This window comes from Mugil cephalus, chromosome 6 (assembly GCF_022458985.1).
Source record: "Mugil cephalus isolate CIBA_MC_2020 chromosome 6, CIBA_Mcephalus_1.1, whole genome shotgun sequence".
NCBI classification, from domain to species: domain Eukaryota; kingdom Metazoa; phylum Chordata; class Actinopteri; order Mugiliformes; family Mugilidae; genus Mugil; species Mugil cephalus.
Genome location: NC_061775.1, coordinates 4,625,045 through 4,648,413, shown reverse-complemented (window position 1 = coordinate 4,648,413; position 23,369 = coordinate 4,625,045). Strand labels below are relative to the sequence as shown.

General features: G+C 42.5%; 1 protein-coding gene across 8 annotated transcripts; it reads right to left on the bottom strand.

Moving 5' to 3' along the window:
* Positions 1–247: 247 nt before the first annotated feature.
* Positions 248–23,366, bottom strand: ap3d1 (adaptor related protein complex 3 subunit delta 1). 8 transcript variants are annotated; one of them, XM_047586690.1, is made up of 34 exons: positions 23,045–23,366; positions 20,376–20,471; positions 19,445–19,525; positions 19,119–19,199; positions 18,904–19,011; positions 18,625–18,754; positions 17,915–18,054; positions 17,518–17,591; positions 17,359–17,408; positions 16,951–17,000; positions 16,534–16,582; positions 14,751–14,896; positions 14,385–14,533; positions 14,065–14,295; positions 13,002–13,233; positions 12,707–12,852; positions 12,434–12,575; positions 12,045–12,116; positions 11,808–11,883; positions 11,473–11,681; positions 11,022–11,095; positions 10,757–10,780; positions 9,306–9,471; positions 8,929–9,072; positions 8,463–8,516; positions 6,386–6,502; positions 5,953–6,108; positions 5,552–5,599; positions 4,580–4,769; positions 4,346–4,434; positions 3,799–3,884; positions 3,416–3,537; positions 3,230–3,309; positions 248–3,112 (listed from the first exon to the last, which is right to left on the bottom strand). In XM_047586690.1, the coding sequence occupies exons 1-34, from the start codon at positions 23,138–23,140 to the stop codon at positions 3,017–3,019; spliced, it is 3,804 nt and encodes a 1,267-aa protein (XP_047442646.1). In that variant the 5' UTR covers positions 23,141–23,366; the 3' UTR covers positions 248–3,016. The 8 variants fall into 8 exon arrangements, with proteins under 8 accessions (XP_047442646.1, XP_047442647.1, XP_047442648.1 ...); XM_047586691.1 differs by having other exon boundaries at positions 5,953–6,105; XM_047586692.1 differs by having other exon boundaries at positions 8,929–9,069.
* Positions 23,367–23,369: the final 3 nt, after the last annotated feature.

Below are 23,369 nucleotides of genomic sequence, written 5' to 3'. Positions count from 1 at the left end.
CAGCTGCTCGCCGTCACTCAGTAGAGGTCTCGATTACTTCTGCAGCCAAGCAAAGCTTTCTGGGAGTTGAAGTTCAGACCCACATCGTTCAAATGTCCTATTTTTTTATGCATCTTTTTTGTTATTACCGTCCCCCTGCATACACCCCTCACTCAGTCGGTTGTCACCTTATTCATAAACACAGAAAAGATAACAATTTGGCATTTGTGGGTGTTTATTGGTTCAATGTTACACAAAAAACACTACATCTGCTTCTTACAGCCTTTATTATTTATATTTTGGTTGGACGTTTTTTTTTTTTGATTTTTTTTAAGGGAATATAGATCATTTATATTGTCTCGTTTGAAACATGACATTGTACAGCTTGATAACTGAATGCGGAGAAATAAAAAGACAGGACCTTTGGAAAATCTGTCACAAGGGTATATTTCAACGTCACAATCCAAACCGGGTAAAATAACTCACTACAACTGAACCGACAGAATTAAGACAGAGCGCATTGCCCCTCAGTACACTGCTTCATGTGACCCGTTCTACTCAACTTATTAAACCGAGCCCCACGTCCTCGGAGTCATGACAACAACCAGAACCCCCACACCCTCCCGTTCCCCTTCTGTTTAATAATTTAAAACATTCAATGATATCACTTCTTTTAATTGTCTGAACTTATAGAACAGATAAAAACACAATACCATCAAAAATAGAGAATGGTCAAGTAAAGTTTCATAAAAAAAAATCATAAAGAAAAAGAACAAAATGGAATGACAAGTTTTTGTGTAAGCATGTCCAAGGAACAGAAAGTAAATGGAAATAAAAAAGTGTACATTCCTAATCATGCAATATACAAATTTTTATCTAATATTATGCACATAATGATCAGAATCAGGACAAAGTATGATGAGGGGAAGCGTATCTCTCATATATCGGTTATTTTCAGGAACAGGAAATACATACATCATTATTTTCTATTGACATTCCTGAAAAACAGTCAATCACCTCTGTATTCAGACTTTACTACCGGACTGAGAGACACAGTGGAATGGTTGACCTGGCATTCAAGTCACAGACATCATTATTATAAGTTGTTATCTACAATAGCAGATAAATGTGAAAGGGGCCTTACCAATATATATGAACAGAGACGCTACCAAGTCAGTTTTTATCTTGCTACTACAAGGTTAGGGGGCAGTGATGCAAAACATGAATGAAAAACATCAAGTACCTCTGAGAGATTTCTAATAGGAGGCAAATTATTAACGACAACAAAAAAAAAATCTGTTCCTCATAACACATTAATGCACAAAAAAGTGGCAAGGCAGTTTCTGAAGGGAAAATCAGGTATTTATCTGGGTACACGATGGCTGCAGCATGGGTGGAACTACTGAGATGCAGACGCCAAAGTGGCACAGGCGCAAACGTTTCAAACGATTTCATTCCAAGACAGACAAAACTGCATTCTGCCCTTTGACAGAGGCGGATGCTTCCTTAGCCACATCAACTAATACTGATTCAGAAAGAGTCTGAAGCCACTGACCAGCTCACGGTGTCTGCTTACAGAGAAAACGATTTCAGTAACCCGATATGCAGACCAGCTGGTTTTAAAATGGAGACGGGTTGGTAGTGTAACTACGGTGTCATTTAGCTTCTCACGGGTTGTCCTTTTTTTCAGAGAAAGCAGGCAGAAGAGCGACACAACATAGGCAGCTCCTTTTGTGCCACATTACACATCATTATTCTGCAGTGACATAAGTGAGGGCTTTCAGCACCACAGTGGCTTCGTAGAAATAATCCTTCGGTGTATCACAACAGCATCTTTTGTACAACTAACAAAACCCTGTGAGAGCTGGAGATGAAGTGACAAACGACAAATCTGTCCTCTGGTTAAATAAAAATCTCATATTACACTATACACTTCTACTCTGCTGCCAGAGTTTCATTCGTTCTATTACTCTCCCACTTTCAAATTCTTCTATGGTTCCTGATATGTCCGGGAGGAGTAAATCCGGAGCTTAGCACAGTTAGATCAGATATGCTAAGGACAGAAGGTGATCTACAACTCTTATGAAGTGCTGGAGTAGGTCAGACTGCAGAGCTAAGGCACAGAGCACAACCACCGCACAAATCACCCAGTGTCACACAAGGATTATGTTAAACTAACAGTAGGAGATCTGCTCTGAGCCTCGCAAAAAGCAAGCAGGACAACGGCCCTGATACAACTTTAAAATTCATGCCTTATATGTAGCTTTGGTTTCATCTCTGCTCTGTTATCACTGCAGTCGTCCAGTGTCTGGCCTCCTCCAGGCCCATGGGTCAGCTGAGATCAGTCCACAAAAAGTCACATAGTTTGTCCAGGACTACACACAAGAGCAGCACACTGATGTTTAGTGAGCTGAGAGACGGAGGGGGGTGAGATGAAGGCGCACACAGGCTTCAGACAAGCAAAAAAAGAAAGAAAAAAAGAGAGAGAAAGAGAGACACAAAATGACAAACAAAAACAAACCGAAGACAAAAACATAAAACTTCAAGAACATTAAAAATACAATTCAACCATCAACAGCAAAAGTCCAGTTGTCAACATTACATTACATAACTGTCACAGACTGAATTGCCAACAGAGTAGAGCGTGGAAAGGTACGCAGGAAAGAGCAGAGGACGCCGGGCATCCAGAAACAGGAGCTCAGTACAAAGTCAGAGACAGCGAGGAAAAGTCGCTCCACGCTAGAACGGCTGCTCAAAACCCAGAAGCGAAAATGAAAAGTGCACTGCAGAGAAGATGGAGAATGTACTCGGTGAAGTCTGTAAAACAACATCAAGTGTGACCGAAGAGCGAGGAGGGACAACAAAGTTTGGGGGCGCTGAAGAAGAGGGTAAAGAAATCTTGCAAATCTGAGGACTAATAAATAGGGCAATACTGGAAGTACCAGCCGCAGTGTTTCATAACATGATTATGTTGTGTTTCAGTGAGGGAAGGGGGTGGCTAGAGGGGTTGTGGGCACCCTGGGGTCGTCGGACACAATCAGCACTGAGAGAAGGTCTGCTTGATCTCATCCAGCACATTCCCAAGCAGCGTCGGCTCGTCACATTTAGCGTCAATGGACACTGTCTGAGCAGACTGGGGGGGAGAAGAGAGGGACAAAGTCAAAGTCATTATCTGAAAACACTATCTGTTGTTTAATATCTCAGCCCACTGGGGGAAGAAAGGAGGAGGAATTTCAGCGTCTACACTTACAGTTTTGACCAAGAGACAGACATGGTGACCCTGGATAGACCTGCTGTACATGGAGGCACAGGAGTCGATCCTCTCCACAACTACGACACAAAGAACACAAGCAAAATCAGTTGAATCCATGAGAGCTTATGATTCAGGTCCTTCCCTGTAAATTACTGTATGTAGGAATTGTGTGTTCTGATGTACCAGAGAAGTGGTGGTGGAAGCAGATCCTGGCCAGTAGGTGGTGGAAGGGCATGTTGACTCCCTCCAGTCTGACAGAGCTGCACTTCAGGTCTCCCGACTCCAGTAGCTTTGCAAACGCATCACTGAGAGATAACACCACTTTAGAAATCACAATTTGGAACTTGTCATTGTTCCCAGTTCCTCTGGCTTCGCGTCTCCTTCGGATCCCAACAGCACATGTCAAATTCTACACAATATAGCTACGAATGCCCAAACTATCATTTAATTCGCTGGGTGTATCTATAAACTAGTGCCATTGATAAGCCAATAAATAAATAAAAAAGTGACGCACTTAATGACTCACTCATACTTGTGATACTTGGAGAGAAAATGAAATCACCAACCTGTAACAAGGAGTAGTGATTAAGTAGGAGGTGCAGGTAAAGTGCAGTTTGAAGTCCAGTTTTTCATGAGTGGAGGAGTCCTCATTCTGTGGGAACACAACACAACGCCACATTAAAAACAAAGATTACATCTAACCAATACCGTCTTAGTGCTTTACCCAGAAAAAAGTTTTATCAAATGACAAGTTATCAAATAGTATCCAGACGTAGCAAAAAATTTGTCGACCACTCTGCTAATTCCAAGGCACGGCAAGTCTTGTTGTACACAAAAACAATCAACACAAAAAGTCAAGGAGCCCTGTTCTGACCGTGTCCAACTGACCCAGACTTCATATCAGCCTGTGACTTTTATCATACGCTATCTGACTCAGTGGACGGAAAGGCAGCAAATAAGTGATAGGAAAACATTTTACAAACGGTTTGGTTTGACCTATAATAATGAAAAGCCCAGGTTGAGCTCTAGATTATTGCATCATTGGCATTTTTCCTACAAACATACTTAAGTTACATTCGTAGTTTAAATGTTTTTGTGTGTTTTCCTACTAACCTTGACTATGAAGGTGAGGGTTCCTTTCAGTTTTTGTGGCATTACGATGCTCTGCACAGTGAAGACGAATCGTGCCTCGTTGGACACTCCTACAACACAAGAAAGAAGCTCACTGGTAAGTAATCAGATAATTTCCAATGTTAGCATCAGTAACAAATAAAGGTTTGGTACCCTAACCATAAATGTGTATATACACCATTTTGATAATAACCTATGACAGTAATTATCACTAACCAGGAGGAAGTTGGAAGGGGACAGTGAGGCCGTCGTGTGGCCCCGAGCCCTCTGGCCTCTGCAGCTTGGAGTTCAGAGAGTCCAGCACATTGAACTCCATCGACTTGAGGAAGCTGTCGCACTTGTTCTCGAATATAACAGACACCACCACCTGACTGCCGTCCTGCAGGTTTCCCTGGATGTCGTACACCTTTTGGATGAGGGGGGAAATGTGTTAAATAAATAATATACTGTTCAAATTCAAGAGCAATAATCATTTAAAAAAAGCACACAGTCAACACTGCAGATCTGATTGATCACCCAAACATCAATGCACACATGATTGTTTCCAAAAAACCACTTGGAGCACAAGAGATAATCACAAGACCAGAATCGTTCTCAGAAACTGAAGCAACACCAGAGAAACACTAAGTCTGTGAAGAGCAACGAGAGCAGAGGGAAACACGTCTAGGAAAGAGTCTCTGTCACAGAACTTTAACCAATACCTCATCAGCATCCTCCATCATCTTCGAAAAGAGGGAGAGAAAAGGAGAAATGTATGTATGTTGATGTTTTACGTCTACAGATTTCCAAGAGCTGGATTTTGGTAACAGAGGCAATTAAGAGCAAACATCATGTCATCAAGGTGATCACAATGCTCATTAACCAAATAAAAATTATGTGGGATAATCTGGCTTCTAACCCTTTCACGATTGCCCTATATTAGAAATCAAATGAGGAAATATAACAATTAAATGAGACAGAAGAAGAACACAACCAGATTATATGTGACTAATTCATCTGCTGCTTTGTCATTATAGTGACAGCAGACCTTTTGGAGAAACAGGCTTTAGATGTCAGAAAATAAATGAAGGAGTTAAATGATACAAGACCAGAACGTTGACAGAACCGTTTAAGATAACTGAACTGAGACTGAGTTTTCTGAGCCTCAGTGCTCTCTCCTCTGGCAGCGTCGCCATCAGCCTCACTCACCATCTTGATGTAGGAGTTCTCAGCCAGCAGGCAGTAATTGGACATGGGCTGAAAGGAGAGAAGAGCTCGGGTCAGATCAGGTGTTCCCTGTCACTCAGTATGCTAACTAGGCAACAGGAGCTCCTTCTACCAAGCTGATGCACAATGAGTAAGGCAGTATGTATGTGTGTCTGCGAGTTTGTGTGTGTGTTGGCAGCAGTCAAGGGGTTTAAACAATGGTGCTAGGGAAGAATGATTAAATGATACCGCCTGCACGCAGCACCGAGTTATTTTGTGGCTTTGAGTTTCAATAGGAAATGATGCTAAGATGCCATTCTTCACTACTAGTGAAACACATTAGACAGTCAAGACAAACTTCTTTATATGTTATTATGCTACACTTTCTGTTTGTGTTCACTGACCGGCAGAGGCTCTTCCTCCTCGACGGTGCCATTCTGCACAGACTCTTCTCCACCTCCGTCGCTGTGGTGGCGATGGTGATGATGCTTCTTCTTCTTTTTCTTTTCCTTCTCTTCCTTCTCCTTTTTCTGCTTCTTCTTCTTGTGTTTGGAGGACTTCTTATCATTGAAACCCCAAAAGGAAAACAAAAGCAAACTATTACAAAATCTTGTGCAACAAAGCTGTACTAGTACAGCAGCACGGCTGATGGTGGAAAGATTTCCACAGAGACCACAGAAACCTGCGTGTCTATGGTACATCATTTACACAGACTTGTGAGAACCGGCGCTGCCAGTGTGGCGCACGCTGCAGGGCACTGTGAACTGGAATACTGAGAACTGCAGCCAAACTTTCTACTTCGCAATAATGGCATCATCATCATCAGTGGTGACTCACAGTCTCCTCCATCTCAGTGTCTTTGGGCTCATCAGGTTCAGAGTCTGGCGCCGTGCCAGAAGGTGCCTCGGCCACAGGGGCGGCTTCTGCTGCTGCTGCTGCTACTGTTGCTACTTCCTGTTCAGACACACACACACAAAACACCACCAACACATTAGCACAAGGAACCGTAGCATGTATCACATAAACCTCGATAGAGACAAGTGAAACTAGTCTCCTCCAGCTATCATTAAAACAAGAAAAAATAAGACAAAAAAGGTCATTAATGATCAGCTGCAACTAACTGAGCTCTGTGAAAACACAAACCGAAGCCAGATTTGTTAAACCAAGCTCTCTGTATGTACCTACGCATATGTCACATATGTAGTGGCTTTGTTGTGGGATTGCCTCCGCTGCACTAAGCTAACTGCACCAGCTGTTGCTTTAAAATAAAAATAGCTGATTTACAAGATCCTACTGACAGCCCATATACATTTGTTAATATAAGAGCTGTGATGTTAGTGTGACAGCCAGTTCAAAAACAAGTCTTCCATATAAACATGTTGAGGCATGTTTCTAGGTCAGCTCTGACTCTGGGGCAGACAGCTCAAATGATTAAATGCAGAAATCCACAAAAAAAAAGTTAAAAGTGTGTGACAGAGCTGGTTTCACAGAACATTTCTACAGATAAGAGGGTACAAAAGGTGCAAAACAAACATCTGTGTCAAAAGTCAAATGCTATCTTATGGCTAAAGGAAAAGAGTGACTTTTTTCACCCCACTAATTGCTGAGAGTTTAGATGATGAGGAGTCTGAATATCTGGCTGGGCTCAGACTACAGGAGTTTTAAAATTCAACTCGACTTTGAAACTTCAGATATTCTCCTCTCAAATCGGAAACTTGCTCCCTTTACGTGACTTGAAAACAGCACACAAGAGGATATAATTTAGATTGCTGTGTGAGATCAAGGAGCACCGAATACACCACCGCATTTGATCTGATGGGGAAGTGGATGTAAACAAAACAGGGACAGGAAGTTACAATGTGCTGTAACTTGATAATTTAGTGTGAGGGGAAAAAAGGGTAAACGAGTCTGTATTAAAAAAAATATCAAGGGAGACTGGTCAACACAAGGTTACTATTATTCAGTGAGAACTATTTGTTAAGCTACGTTAACCAAGAAGGCTAAATGTTTACCACTGCTGGAAATCACTGCCAGCAGTGTAGACTCGTTTAATTGTCCAGATTTAAAATCCTGAGTATCAAACTATCTTGATATTCATTTGACACGTTTGAGTTCAGATAAACACCTCACAAACACGACCAGATGATCTGAGGAGCAGATTTCTCCAGCCATTGAGGAGGAATCTAAATCTGGCAATAAATTGACCCAAATCTTTAGCTTGTATAAAAACTAGAGGGACTATCCTGGTTAAATACAAAGCATCAAATATTTGATCTCAAATTATCAAGAGAGAATTTATTCCTTTTATTGGACATTTTATATTTTCATGATTACGCCCTATTGTATTGTTATCCCAGTAATACGAGGTACGAGGAAGGTAAATGAGGACCCATTTAAACAGATATTGCTCTAGAGTTGCCAAAACACCATCAAATCATTCCTACTAGGAGCTGTTTTGAGGAATTACTTTTAGAGTTTTTGAACACATTCGAGGAGCCAGGTGTAGTCAAGTCAAGTAGGTGGTGACTTGAAGCAGAGGAACCGATTCCAGGGACCTAGTGACCTCTGCTCACGTGTCACCACCTCCAACACAAACAACAACATCCACTTTGCCCTCAAGGCCGACACCAACCACTAGCACTGTGACACAAACATACCGTGGACACACACACACACATGCTAGACAACACACAGGGCTTGAGAATGACAGAGTATTGTGTTATGTGACCTGTCAAGACAGAGGAAGTTGTACCAGAACGGCATGTGAGGATGAGCAGAAGTGACACAAACTGAGAAGCAAGAGAGACAGAAGGTTTGGGCAAACCAATGTAGGAGAGGAGTCAATGAAAGAGCGTTATGAAAGAGGAAACGGAGGAAATGAGAGTAGGAACAAGAGCGAGGGGGGCGACTCAACCTGGGTGTTAGTGGGCACTGGAGCGTTTGAGAGCCAGAAATCCAGGTCCGAAACCTAGAAGAGGAAGGGAGGGAGAGGAGTTCGAGGAGGTGAGAGGGGTGAGGGCCAAACAGTGTCTGTACCTTACTACTATTCATGAAAATGGATACAGAGATTACACTGTTCTATTTCATGAATAAATCAAGCATTTGGCAAGAGACTGCACGGTCAGCTACAAGGAAACTGATACTTGATCACTATAGCTGATTGAAAGAGAGGCTGGGAAGAAGCAATGGAAGTGCTGAGTCAATGAAAATGATCAAACATATCTATGTGCATGTAACCTTTTAACATGAATTGTAAACCATGTATTCTTAATTCCTATTTGATCCTGAATGTTATGTAACTTGATCGTGTTCAGGAGTCAAATAAAATCTATGTTGCAAGGTAGGAAACAGCTTTGCTTCAACATGTTAGAAATGCATACCTCAGCACTGGTGGAAGTGGGTGGTGCTGCCACCTCACTGCTTTCTTGTGATTGGACGACAGGCTCATCCCCCTGACCCCCGAGAAGATCCTCCTCCTTTTGCTCATGTTTGTGTTTTTTCTTCTTCTTGTCGTCTTTGCTCTTCTGCAAACAGGAGAATAAATTCAGCCCTGTGTGACAGGCTAAAAGCACAACCACTGAGTCATCAAAGTGTCACAGCGTTTCAGAGCCTGTTGTTGTTCCCCCTGTACTCAAACCGCACCATGAATCTGATTTACTGGTTTTAAAGAGCGGTTTCTACAGCTGGACAGACAGTGTTTTTTGGTTTTTTTCTCAGTAAGGAAAGAGCACAAACAGAATGGATATTTTAATCTCACCTTCCTCTCTCTGTCTTTATCCTTTTTCTTCTCCTTCTTTTCTTTGCTGCTCTTCTTCTTGGTCTCTTGTGGGGCGGCGTCCATTTCTCCATCTTCTGCTGGGCTTTTTGGAGCCTCGGCTGCACGGTGTGACCTGACTGGTAGCTTCTCGCTGTCTGCAAGTGGCCTGGGTGGATAAAATGTTCACATTTAGACTGTGCTTAGATGAGGACTCAGGAGATGGGTCTGGTCCACTTGGACCTGGTGTCATCGTTTGATAAATGTTTCCAATATTCCTGCATTCTTTAATTGACTATCAGTTTATTAAAATAGGAGAACAAGGCGCGAAGGGTGCAGCAATCCACCATACTCAAGCACATATTCTGCACTGTTAAGCTGCCAGGTCTCATTCAAAGCACTGAGTGAAATCATTCCTCTGACAGAGCATGAAGCATCAGATGTTCCCAGACAGCTAGAAACTACTCCAATAAATTCCTCCATATTGAACTAATTGAGCTGTGGAGTGTATTTTCTCAAAGCCTGGGTCTCTGAGGAGATGACATGCACTGATGCCCCCTGCTGGCTATTACCCTCAATGACAAATACTTTAATCGACCATTTTTTCCATTTTAATTTCAGTTGTTTTTTAAGAAGCGATGGATTTTATTGTCTCATTCTAATTTTGAATTACAAGCCATACGAATACAAGTTTTAAATAAACATAAATCATAATGATGTCTAATAAACATCAATTTCTGGCACTGTTTTAAGTTTGACTGTCTGTGTACAATACCTCAGACACGGTCTCATCCTACGCTATTAAAATGATCTACACTCAAGAATTGCTTTCTGTTCTTTTCCCACCGAGGGCAGACAGCGCAACAATCTGGAGGCATGCTAGGTCATCAAATCAGCTGAGAAGAACCTGGTAAGCATGAGCAAAAAATAATTATAGTATCTAACACCTGGGATAAGTTCACTAAAAGCATGTTGATCAGAGAAAAAACAAAAAAAAACAAGTGCCAAAATGCTTTTAGGAGCCTATTCCAGCAGGACAGGTGGGGAAAGATTAAGTCCTGAGAATATCAGCATGAGACAGTTAAAAATGGATTTTTCTTTTAAATCTTGTTTGAAGGGGAGGACTCCTTTTAAATGACAGATGAATCATAGAACAGGCTGCTCAGAAACAGATGCTGATATTGCCAAGCTTAGGAAAAAAAGGGAAGCAGGGTAAGAGAAAAGGGATATGAATGCTGCAGTAAGTCGAAAGCTCCAATAACTAGATACTAAAGATACAAAGGAAGAAGAGTAAAAAGAGGAAGAACTGCAAGCTCCAAACGAGTAAAGAACAGAGTTGTATTAGTGAAAGGTGCCAGACGGGCTCTTTAGAGAGAGAGACAAAGAAAGATGCAGATAGGCGACTCAGGTAGGTACGGTCAGAGCCCAGGTCCTGCGGCTGGGGTGCTACTCACCTACGACCAGCCGTCTCCACCAAGCTGCCCACACAAAGAGGCAGTAATGGGTGTGTGTAAGCAGAGAAAAGGGGAAGCAGAAAGCACAATGCCATGAGAACGAGTGCAAGGAGGAAAAGATATAATCGGGTATAAATGCTGAACAACGTCAAATCAAAAGCCACTGAGATAAAAGACAAGATTCGGTGTTCAACAGTTAAATCACTGCTGGACTGGTTAAGTTAGATGTGTAATGAGTTCAGCAACTATCAAAGTGTGGACTCACTTGTCCAGGTCGATGTCCAGGGCTTTGTGGGGGTCATTGGGGTCTTTGTCATCGTCATCACTGGGTAAGGCATTCTGAAACAATCAATAAACAGACTAAATAATCAGCTAAATAAACCTTTTAACACAACACGACATTTGTAGAGGCACTGAGCTCCAGTCTTGGTGATTGCTGTTTTTAATTCCGACTGTGGTACATGTTCACAGGCAAACAGTGAGGGGGAATTACTGGACTTGGACGTCATAGTAACCGTCGATCAAAACTAAACTTTCCAATAACATCAAAAACTGGACTGGGTGGAAATTTGCAATAACATCTTTACACATTTTTTCTTTGGTACAATAAACCGTGTATCGCGTATCACAATACTGTTAATGGTTGATGCATATCAGTGTGTCTCAATTCATTCAAACATATTCTACACACGGGCCATAATGTCAGTCAGTCCCACCTCTGGCATCTCCTCTGTTACTATGTCGACCATGTGTGCAGGCGTGATGTCCTCCTCGCTCTCTGGGCCCGAATCATGTTTCTTCCCTCGTCCGCTGCGCTTTTCTTTCCTCTTCTTCTTCTCCTTCTTCTTCTTTTCTGCTCTCTCTTTCTGCCGACGCTCCTCCTCCAACTTCACATACTGGTCAGACATGGGTAGACCTGTGGGACCAGGATTTAAAAAGAAAGGGTTGTATCCTATAGTTAAGCGTTTCGGTAAATACATAAAGAATCAGAGAGGAAAGTAAGGAAAGATGAATGAGTTGTTCGTTGTAATGTAAAGATGGCGTGTCTCACCTGGGACTTTAAGAGGCACACTGAGGTCAATCTGAACAACAGGAATGTGCTCCACTCCAGGAGCTTCCTGATACACCTGCAAAGAAAAGACAGTTAATCTAATACATGAATGGCAATGAACATAGTCTGTTCTGTTTATCTGTAAACATGAGCATGACTACATGTATAATTATCTACTGAAAAACAAAAAAATACAACTAATATGAAATGTGGGAACTGGTGAACTGGTGAACCTGCCTTCTGAGAGGACGGTGAGGCCTTGATGTAGAATGGGTTGTTGGCTTGCTCTTGCTTTCTAGCTTCTCTCCTCTGGAAATGAAAAACAGCAACACAAATTAATCCATGAGGATCAGCCTACCTCAGTTATAGCATGAGCAGGAATCCACATGGGGACCAAGGTTTACTCACAGCACAACTCAGAGAAGGTTAACATTGCTTGTTGAAACAATGACTACGTGATCATGGCTACATTAGACATGGTCTTGTCTCCGTTATACAGGTTTGTTTATATCTTCACCATTTACCTTGAAAGTGGCATTAGGTGCTAGTGTTTATTTTCACATGCAGTAAAGTGTAAACCATTGTTCTGTTCATTTTCATAGTGTTACGATCATTAGGAAGCGTACCCTTGCCAGTTCTTTCTCGTCCACCTCTGTGTGACGGGGACGGGACGGTTTGGGCTCCTCCTTGGTAAAAATAGCCTTGGGCTGCTCATCCTCAGACTCACTTTCAGATGGAGGCTCATTGATCCAAGCATCCAGGTCCAGGCTACACAAACAAACACGGCGGCAGACACAGAGTATGAATGCTGCGTCAGTTACTCGTGCTGCTGTGCCAGAATGGTAAAAACAAATATTTAGGATTTTCCAAAAGTTCCCTCTTGCACTGAGCAAACTCACCCTTCAGGAACAGGCACCTTCTTCTGTGCCTTGGGGGCCACAGGGTTGAGCTCACCAGCAAACAGCGCGCTGACTTCTTCTGCTACTTCTACGTCCTTCTGCTGCAGTTTCTGAATATACTTGACCAGCTGAAGAATGCAAGACGCCTGAGCACAGGAGAAAAGGGAGTGTGTTATTTATCTGACTGGTGTGTACGGGATAATCTTGTGATCCTCAAGTTAAAGGTCAACATTTCAATTAGGGCTTGGGGAGGAAAAAAGAAAGAGACAAGTCCATTATTCCTCATCTGTCTTACCCTCTCCTGCACCTCAAGGTTGGCGCTCTGGACAAACAACGGTAGCCTATCTATCATCAGCTGGCTGGTTTCCTGTGCGGCTGTGGCGTCCGTGTTCCCCTCCTGGCTTTTCAGCACGGTGGCAAACAGCTTAGCTGCGTTCTGCACATACACCGCCTGGATGTGGCCTGGTAGGGTGGCCACCTTGGGCCGCAGCATGGCCTCCAACGTCTGCATCGGGTTCTCCAGGTGTCTGAGAAGACAAGGAGGGATTTCTGTTATCACTGGTTGGTTACGCTTTACTCTCTGGTAGGTCACAAATACAGTATTGGGGCAGCACTGCAGACGAAAGTTAAAGGTGGCTAATGCAGCAAGTGTTACACATAGGGTGAACATATGGTGGTGAAAGACACAGTGAGTGTATTTGGGCTGGGCTACGCTGCCAGGTCAGGGCTAACAAAGTATTTGAATCAAGTTGTCATTCATTTCCTTGTGGATTTATTGTTAAGCAGCTCAGAACAAAGGATATCCTACTGTGGGACAAAGGAATGATTATCTTATCTTAATACACTCTGTCTTTATATTTAACTGTTTACATGTTTAACCTGTTTTTTCAAGGTGTTTGGTGCTGAGTGTAAACCAGTAGTTACAAAATAATTTCACTTGGCTCAAAAAACTTTAAAAAAAAATATATATGTAGCTTAATGTTTAAGAATCTAGCCTATTCTAATTAGATTAATGACATGGCTAATTTTAAATGTGGTTTAAGGGCTGAAACTCAGACTTAAAGAACCATCATGCAAACAAAAAGTATTGTAACTGACTTTAAAACCCAAATCATTCTGCTCTGCTGAGGGGTTATAAGGCTTGATCACTTTTTTTGTTGTGTTGTGCTAAAGTTACAGAAGTCATAGAAACTAACAACACGGTGGAAATTCCCACATTCCAACTGTTTTGTCGACTTTCAAACTTTTAACAGAACGTCTAAAGCATGAATGCCTGAACCAACGTATTTTAACAAAATGGATCCATCTATCAGAACCCGTCCCTACTTGATGAACCACAATGGGAAAACTCTGCTTACTCTGAGAACTCGCCGCAGATCCATGCTGCAGCATACAACACCTCACAGATGCCATTTCGCTGCATGTTGCCTGTCAGCAGGTGGGCGTTGTCCAGCAGAGTGGCCATCTGAGCGACGGCAAAGACTCGGATGGCTTTGACCCGAATGGCCACATCAAGCATCTGAGAGGCAATGAGGTGGCCGTGCCGCGTACCCTCTAATCGGGTCAGCTCCACCAGGATACTGATGTACCTGTCAGGCAGATATGAAGAGGAGAAAATGTCATCACACACATATTTCACAGTGAAACATGAGACGATGCTGTTGTGGAGTTAACAGACCATTCAAAGTTGGTGATGTACTGGTAGTTGCTCTGGCTGCAGATGTCGATGATCTTGGTGAGCAGTTCATCTCTGTAGGTGGTTCCTTCTGCTTTGTCCACGTGCAGCATCAGCTTCTTAACAATCTCCATCAAGTTCTTCTTGGATACCTGGAGAGAGCAGAGATCAGCCCCAAAGTATGAACAAAAACTGCACAATTTAGTTTTGACAATTTATAATCCTATTCATACAAATTTCCTGTTTATCACAAAAAAGTTATAAAAACCGAGTGAGTGCAGGGATTTACAGCTTAAACAGTATTTTAACTGTACAATAAGTAAACCACAGTTGTCGTGATGTTAAAATCAACTTTTTTTTACTCCATACCATGCCATAGAGCAGGTCCAGAGCTCTCAGACGGATGGATTCATCCTTATCATCCAGACACTGGAGGATAAGGTCCTTGTGAGACTGCACTGACTTGGGGTGGGTCTTCAGGATCTTTGACATGGCCAGCAGGCCTAGGTACTTCACTACACAAATACATGAACACACATGGCTTCAGCGTACGTAACAGCAGAGTTACAAGCAGCCCTTGTCTCTCCAAAGTCTACCAAGTAGATTTCTTACTATTCATTGTAATGACATTAACTCATAAACCTCGCTGTTCTTACTTGAATATGACTGGTACAACTGGTACCTACACAGCTGGTACAATATTTCTTAGTTTTTTAAACCATAAAAAATCCTTAGTGTGTGTATACAGAAAATGTTCATGATCAGTAACAACTACATACATGTATTAATCATATTCTAACCTTCACTGCATTAAACTCTAAAACTAAAAACTCTCTGAAATTGAATAAATAAATATCAAAAAGGAAAGAAACATAAAACACAGAACGATGGAAAGGACACACAAACATGTACACGGGACAACACACAATGGATTTTGTTTTACTTTATCCTTTGTCTCTGGCAGCTCATCCTACTGGCTCACCAGAACGTTTAAAAAATAAATAAACAAATAGAATCCACAAATCTGCTAACTCACTGCGCTCTGTCCATCATCTAATCTGACAGAGACTAATGTCTCTCAGGTTCCCGGATCAATGAAGGTGTGTGGTAGTGACCTTCAGGTGAGGAGGGCTGATCGCTGCAGCGAATACAGAAATGACCTGGGATGTGGCCTCGGTGCGACTACAGACGCTGACAACAGACACTACCAGCTTATTTCCCTTTAGTCTGTTGTGCTTTTGTTGGATAGTCAGCCGCATAGTGAAAGGGGAAGAAGGCGAGAGTTCAGCAGTGGAGAAGTGGGAATGGCCGTTCAGTGGTACGTTGTGGGAAAAGACCAGATTGTGTGCAACAGCCACGTGTATCAAAGATTGTTGTCGACACACTGGCTTCAGCTGAAGTTTTCTCACCATCTAGTCATTCCATGCACACACAATGCATCTAAATCACTGACTTAAGGTTCCCATCTTAGCTACATGCAGTACATCTGAAGCCTTATATATGGTACTGCAAGTCTGCCACAGTTTTTATTCAACAATTTGTAATGTATTTACTTGGGGGAGAGTATAAACCATGTTTAAAAATGATAGGCCTCAAACATGGACCTCTGCTTTTGGTCCCAAAGCTGCTTCTCTAACCACAACACCACGACTCCCCCTCTGTGAAGCAGCGAACAAGAAGAGCTGTGAAAGGATAAACAAAACCTTAAGCCACGGATTCACAAACTGCTCTATTAAGACCAGACATCTATACTCTACTCAACAGACACGACTATCTATGGATGGAGGTCCAGATAACTCGAATTGGTGGATGCAGATACCTAAATTCCAACTGTTTGTGTGAGACTGTATTTACAGAGCTAAGCTCTATCAGCCTGTTGGCCAACAAAAGCAACTAAGTGGAACATCCACTGTTGGCTGTGAGTTTTCTCAGTCATACATGATTTGGTTTTGTGGTAAAGAGATGGACAGGACTTCAGTGCAGTGGTATTCCAAGCAGGCCGTCTGCTTGGGTATGAAAAGGTAATAATGTTCGAGTTATCCAGAGTCAGGGGCTCTAAATTATCGTCGTCTAAAAGGGTGGACTGTTCCACAGTCAGAAACACGCAGACAATGAGAAAATGACACACTGCAGGCATTGACAGAGGGCTCACAGTTCTGGTCCGAGTCTTCTATCAGGATTCGCAGTTTCTGCACACAGAGCTGCGGGAGGGAGAGAAACAGAGAGAGAGCAGGAGAGAAACAGAGCCGTTAACACCCAAGTAAACCTTTCCACACCAGTTTCAGTCTTGTCATACGAGAACATTTCAAGGAACACACAGTAAATGTGGCAAACTGAAGTGGGGGTCCTACGTTAGATGGAGAAAAATGTCCTTTTCATGCATTACTGACAGTCACAAGGACTGAAAGCTTTTCTGAGTCTTTGTAGCCAGTTTGACATTTTCTATTGAGCATAGATTTGATCAGACAGATTTGTGAAAGCATGCACTGTGATTTAACTGGAGTGGAAAGGGTTAAAATCTGCTTCTAACCACATGAAACAGATGGAGGATGGGACATGAGAGGCTTACCTGGATACTAGCACTGTGGTTAGGCATCCCAGAAGACAGAGAAATCAGCACTGCAATGAAGGACAAAGAGGCAGTTCAACCTGAATGTCAACGTAACATGACAAAGTGACAAGACTGGGATTTGTACACGAAAACCTCTTAATCATCCAACCAAATCTGCAAGAGCTTTAATGAGTATTTTGCTATATACTCCTACTTTTATGGATATGAACCAAATTATAATCACATTTCTTGATGCAGACAATAAATCACACACCTAAAAAGACATGCCACAAATATATAGAATAAAATACAAAATAGCGTTTTAAATTATGAGTAACTTTGAAAATCTTCGGCATGAACTATAATACCAAACACAAGCTATGTTGAGTGGGACCCGAGCGCTGCCCACAGAACACCAGTACTGACCTGCAATTACAGTGTTGACACATTCATACAGCAGAGACATGGCAGAGGTACTGTGAGAGAGATGAGGATGGGGGAGGAACAGAGAGGAGGTCGAAATTATTATTGATGCTTTCATGACAGTTTTTACCTTCTACGGACAAGATCATAATTTCATTTTACCTGTGGATTAGGTTAGTCAAAGGCTCGATCAGCTTCTTCCCCAGCCGTGGCTCCAGAGGTGTGAGAGCGCCAAACTGTGGATAAAATAAGTTTATTTTCCTTAAAGTCAACAAATGTGAATATTGTTGCAAACACTGCACATGTTCCTTAATGTATTAAATTAGCAATTTGGAGACAACGTATCATGATTTACTAAGTATTTCTCCTTTTGATGAGTATGAGACAGAGAACAGGACCAATTAAATAAAGAGACATTTCTATATATATTCTATATATCTATATATATTTCTATATATAGTCTAAAATGTAAAAGAAGTTCCATATGAATGACAGAACAAATAGAACAATACATGTACCTAAATAAATTTAAGGCAGTTTGTGCGTGTTGCGGACTCACCAGCTTGATGATCTTAATGAGAACCCAGTTGTTAGTGGAGGAGGTCATGAGTTTGAAGAAAAGTGGGGCCAGAGACAGGTAGTTCTTGGGATTTCTCCGAGCCAGCTCACAGATAACATTTACCGCTGCTGACTGGACGCCTGAAGAGGGAACAAACATGTTAGACAGCAACAAATAGTACTCGGAAATAATAATTAATCTGGAAATAGAAAGGGCAAAAGATAATCTATTTGAATAAAACCAAAAAATTGCAATTCACGATTCAATGTGTAGTGACGGCATATACAACAAAAAAATCACATTATTATAACGTGGTTAACATTTCAAGTTGAGAACGTGTATATTTATTGTAACCTACATCACACTGAAACTAGTAAAAAAAAAAAGAATATCTTAATGACATAAATTTGTATGAGACCACTGGCACAGTTCAAGTTAAGATGATTTTGTCTGTGCAACAATATTGCCAAACAGCCCTGGCAGTATCGCAACTCAGCCTCCCTTAATCTCATATTCTTCGTTGCTGAATAATTGATGGGGTTCAGGTAACAGAGAATGCTTGTCCCCAGGTGTTCCAACTCTGTCCATGATTTAACTCAAATTAGAAATAGTACACACGGATAAAAATAAACCCACAACCAAAAACAGCAGCAAAAGACTGTTCATTTTCTCGTTCATGACAGTAAATTGAGTAGCGTGTTTCCTGATACCTGGATCTGGGTCCTCCAGTTTCTCCTTGAGCCTGGGGAAAGCTGGGCGCAGGGACTCTGGGTATTTCAGGAACACCTTGTACATAATCAACACAGCTTTCTTCCTGATGTAAGGTTTAGTGTGGGACATCTACGGAGAAAAACAGCAAAGACAGTTGTGTTCAAACTGTTTGAGATGAAAAACTTTTTTTTTTTTTAATGTAATATTCTGGATATATTATCTGCTGCATTAAAGAGCAGAAGAAGATAGCGCTGTCCTAAAAGCTCTCCATGACTCACCAGTGTCATGATGTCATTGGCCAGGTCCCGAGCCAGATCAGGGGTCACAAAACACGACAGCCCAGTGAGGGCAACGCCTGTGTCATACTGGTTGGGGCTGCTGAGATCCTGGAGAGAAAGGGTAAAACATAGAAAGAAAAAAATCAATCAGACGGAAAAGGTTGTGTGATAGAAGTTGATGCTCACATGAAGTACGAAAAAATTGCATCACTGACCTTTCGAATCTGATTGGTGGTCAGCATGATGACATCTGTGCTCTCATGAAAGCACTGCGAGGCTGCCAGGTAGCCAATCCTCTGCAGAGGGAGAAGCAAACAGAAATAAACACATATTCTGATTAATTTACGTTATTACTGACATTCATCAGCTCTGCAGGGATTTACAGCACAGTGTACCATTTATGGATGTGTATCTATGTGGATTCCTAAAGTCAACATCTGTCACCAGAATTAAACTTCTTCAAAAGAACATCTCAGCTATCTTATTAACATTTCTGTCCAAACCATACTTTCCAAGATTTATCGCGATATTCCAGTTGTACCTTGTATGTGAACTTGGAGGAACTCATGACTTCAACGATGTTGAAAGCGGCCCAGCTGACATCATAGCCCAGCATCTGAAGCTGTTGCACAGAGGAGACAGAGATAGATGGTGAGTAAAAGGAGGAGCTGTTCCTGTGGTGTACAGAGACACCAACAGAAATGAGTTGGAAGCTCTCAAAGTGAGCACAAATGCCAAGTCAGTGGAGACATATAAACCTATATGTGTACTTAACTATAAATAGAAAGAGTGATGTCATTTAAACACAGTGCACAGTGTTGGTTGCTGGATATCTACATCGCTGTATAGTGATGAATCTTTGGCTATGAAACATGTGGCCTTGTACCTGTTATGTAAAAAATATCACGTAGCTAACAGGGTGCCTCTGTTTGACCCTCATGAAGGCTTTGATTCAGCGTTATCCTCTCTTGTCTTTGATAATACATGAAGACAGATGTCTCTGTGTAGTCCTCTTTTTCGGTAATCACAGCCAGACAGATTTCTCCACTGTGTGCGTGTCAACATAATGTGCTACACTTGTGGAGTGGAACCAGTTTGTGATAGTCGGTGGTTCCCTTGCTGGTCTAAATTCCTTGAATTATGTGTTCAGATGACAATGTATAAAATATTAAGTGTATATATTGGGACATATTTCAAACTTTATTATTATGTGTTGCTTATGGATAAAGTCTTATCCGTTTAATTTATTTCTTTGTTAATCTTGGGTGTGGAATATTAAATTGATGGCCATATTTGTATCAATACGCTGGCATCATGACCTAAATCAATCGCACGGTCTTTGCACATCTACAGACAACAGGGCTGAGCTTACGCTGAGAGTCAAAAACATTGTGCTATCTGTAAGTGCATCAGGGTCTATGTATAGAGCGGACGCGACAGCCAGAGAATCCATGGAGGGTGAGAGATCTTACGTAGGTGAGCTTGCACACAGCATTGGCTTTGACAGCGATGTTGTCCTGCTTGAGCTCCTGCTTGATCTCGTCGATGCATGTGGAGATGTACTTGGCCTGAGGGCAGACAAAGGAGAGGACAAACAACAGACACCAGATCAGATTAAGTGGAGTGATACCCAGAGAGGGATGCTGCCTGCTAACCAGCACCAGGAAAAATGTGGTCTTTTTGATACTGCCATGTAAGGCACTTGCCAGCGCAGCAGAGGTGGAGCCTGAGTATTGCTTTTACAAAGCTGAGACTCTTCTTCCTCTCCTCTATTGCTTATTGCTTCCAGCGTTAGCCACATCTCTGACACTTGACACGGGAGGGCATTACATTTTTCAGGTCAAAAACTACGGTCGTCTAAACAGTTCATCCCCTGATGGCCATTAGTGACGCAATGAACGGCACCATCAGATCATAGTACATGGCCTGATAGCTGGAATGCACTTGAATACATTCCCCTTTTTCAAACCGTAATCAAACTGACCATGCTTTTAGACCAACACATACAAATAAAGATCATAAGCAAAGGATGTACTAGTCCAACTGCACAATTTAGTTATTTAATGCAAGGTTACGGGTGAGCTCTCCAAACCATCAAAGCATTCTAACAAATGAGCGTTCCCAGTAATATCACGCCTGACTGAATGAGCTCTTACAAGTCCTGCTATAATTCAACAGATTTCCTAAAACAGTGAGAACAGACCACACATTTCATTCAGAGGCGGAGAACAAGCCGAGCTAGACGTTTAAATGCAAGCAATCAGCAAATCATTGTTGAGAGGAGCAACCTTGCAAAGCAAACACACACAGCTCTGTAGAGCAGTAGTGTGCCGGTCATGTGTGCACGGTCATGAGACAGCACAGTGACAGGAGGAGGAGGTGGTGGGGAGGGGGTTTCTGCCCGCTGCTCCTGGAGAGACTGTGGCTAGCAGAGCTGGAGGGCAGACTGGGAGGGTTTAACACACTATCACCAGACACACACACACAGTGCTTCTCCATCAACCTCTCCCACAATCACCAATTCAGACTTCAGTCAAATAACTGGAATAGTTGACACAAAGCCAACCCATGGACAACGTTTCCCCATACATTGGAGATTATCTCGAAGGCCTTCACTTTCCAAGCAAAGAGCTAATGTGACCCCTAACTGGTGTCACATAAGTTCTTTTTATCAAACGACAACAGCAAATATGCCCAAAATTCATACTGTCAATCCTCCAACTTGTACCGACGGCACCTTAACACCTTTCTTCGGTATGTCTGCTGTTCCAAATGCGTGGGAGGGAGAGTGAATGAATGGAGAGAGCAAAGACTCAGCACACATGTGAAAAACAAACATGAGAAACTGTGGGTTGGCCAGGAAAATGTTGACACATGCTCAGGAGTACACACACACACAGTATTAATATTTCAGCAAACTGTCCACTGTTGACTGGGCAACCACCGCCTTATCTAGACTGCACAGGTCGGGTTACCGATGGAGAACAGGTGAGACCGCACACTGAATCAAAAGATCAAACCCTGGTGGATTACACAGCTGATCTACATGCTTATTTCCCAAATCACATATAAGGATGATTGGATTTACGTCTTAATAGAGGTGACATGACATCCAAGTTAAACGTGTTTATAGCTGACTAGTCGAGCCTCTGGTTCCAAGACAAACTTGCCACACTGAGAGAGAGGTTGTACACACTACCTCTACATTTCACACTTTACCTACAGCTTGTGGCAGGTGTACACAGCACAGCAGCTCTGCACAACCGATTTCATACCCACCTTCTCTCACTACCTGAAAGACATTTTACTACATCAAAAAGATCAGACACCACCAACACAGAGCAGGGTGATGTTGGGAGATGGCTGTTGCCCCAAACAGTGTTTTCTGGAGGGCCCCAACAACCCACTCGGGTCTGATCACCCACAGAGCTGTCACAGGGATGACATCACTAGACACCGATGTGATCACGAGCTGCTAATTAACGTGATCCAAGTTTAATACACACATCCAGGGTGACTATAACCTAACTTGATATATTAGAGCACCACACCGCCCATTCAGAGCCACGTTATTGTGGTTTACTTGACTCAAACAACATCGCAGGACGCCACAATAAATCAGCCTCGAAGGCCAATAAGTGATAAATTCGGCATTATTGTCCTAGCAGGAGGAGTGCTCGCGTTACCCTCTAGGTCGGATCTCAGTTTTTCCGAAGAGTAATCTCCTAATAAATTGTGATAATCTAGCGGTCTGCTTCCTCTTCACAACTAGCTGTTAGCTAGGGGACCTAGCTGTCAGTAACAACCCTGAAATGGACATTAATGCTTGCAACGTGACAGCTAAATGTTTCTCTCTCTGTCGCTCTCTTTTATACAAAGTGAGTAACAGGTTGTATTGAATAGCCTATTATAAAAACAAAGCAGTTATAGTCCAGTCGGCAGCATTTGTCTGTATGAACGGCTGCAATGACTGAGCTGATGCTAATGCTAGCAGACCAGCTACCTAACGTTAACGTACGTAGCCTTAGCTTTAAACTACCCAGCGATAACGGTCCTCACACTGCGAGTGCACTTAAAAACATTCATGAACAGTTGATTTAAAGTGTCCCAGGTGACAGCGTTTGCGTGTTGTCCGTTTTACCTCATCTTCCTTGTGATTCCTGATGCCACGTACTAAATCCTGAAGATTTTTATCGAACATCCGATCGATGCTCCCTTTGACAATCTTCAAAGCCATGTCCGTCCGTGACTTGCGCCGCTTCCGTCCCGCGGGTCCGAGCTCCGTGCAGAGGTCTAGTGGGTGCCGACCGACCCGCTAGACTGTCTCTCATCCACCCGGGTACCGTGTGGTGCAGGGTCCGCTGCCGTTTACCGAGCCCGGGCAGGAGAAGCTGAGGCCAGACGGGGCGTCCTGTCCTGTGCCGTGCAGAGACGCTGGCAATGGATCAGTGTAGGAAATGGCTGAC

Coding starts and splice junctions, on each gene's coding strand:
- ap3d1 (XM_047586690.1), bottom strand. CDS start 23,140: ATGGCTTTGAAGATTGTCAAAGGGAGCATCGATCGGATGTTCGATAAA. Junction 19,526..20,375: donor CTGTGTGCAAGCTCACCTAC/GTAAGATCTCTC, acceptor TCTGTGCAACAG/CTTCAGATGCTGGGCTATGA. Junction 18,755..18,903: donor CCAATGACATCATGACACTG/GTGAGTCATGGA, acceptor TTTTCTCCGTAG/ATGTCCCACACTAAACCTTA.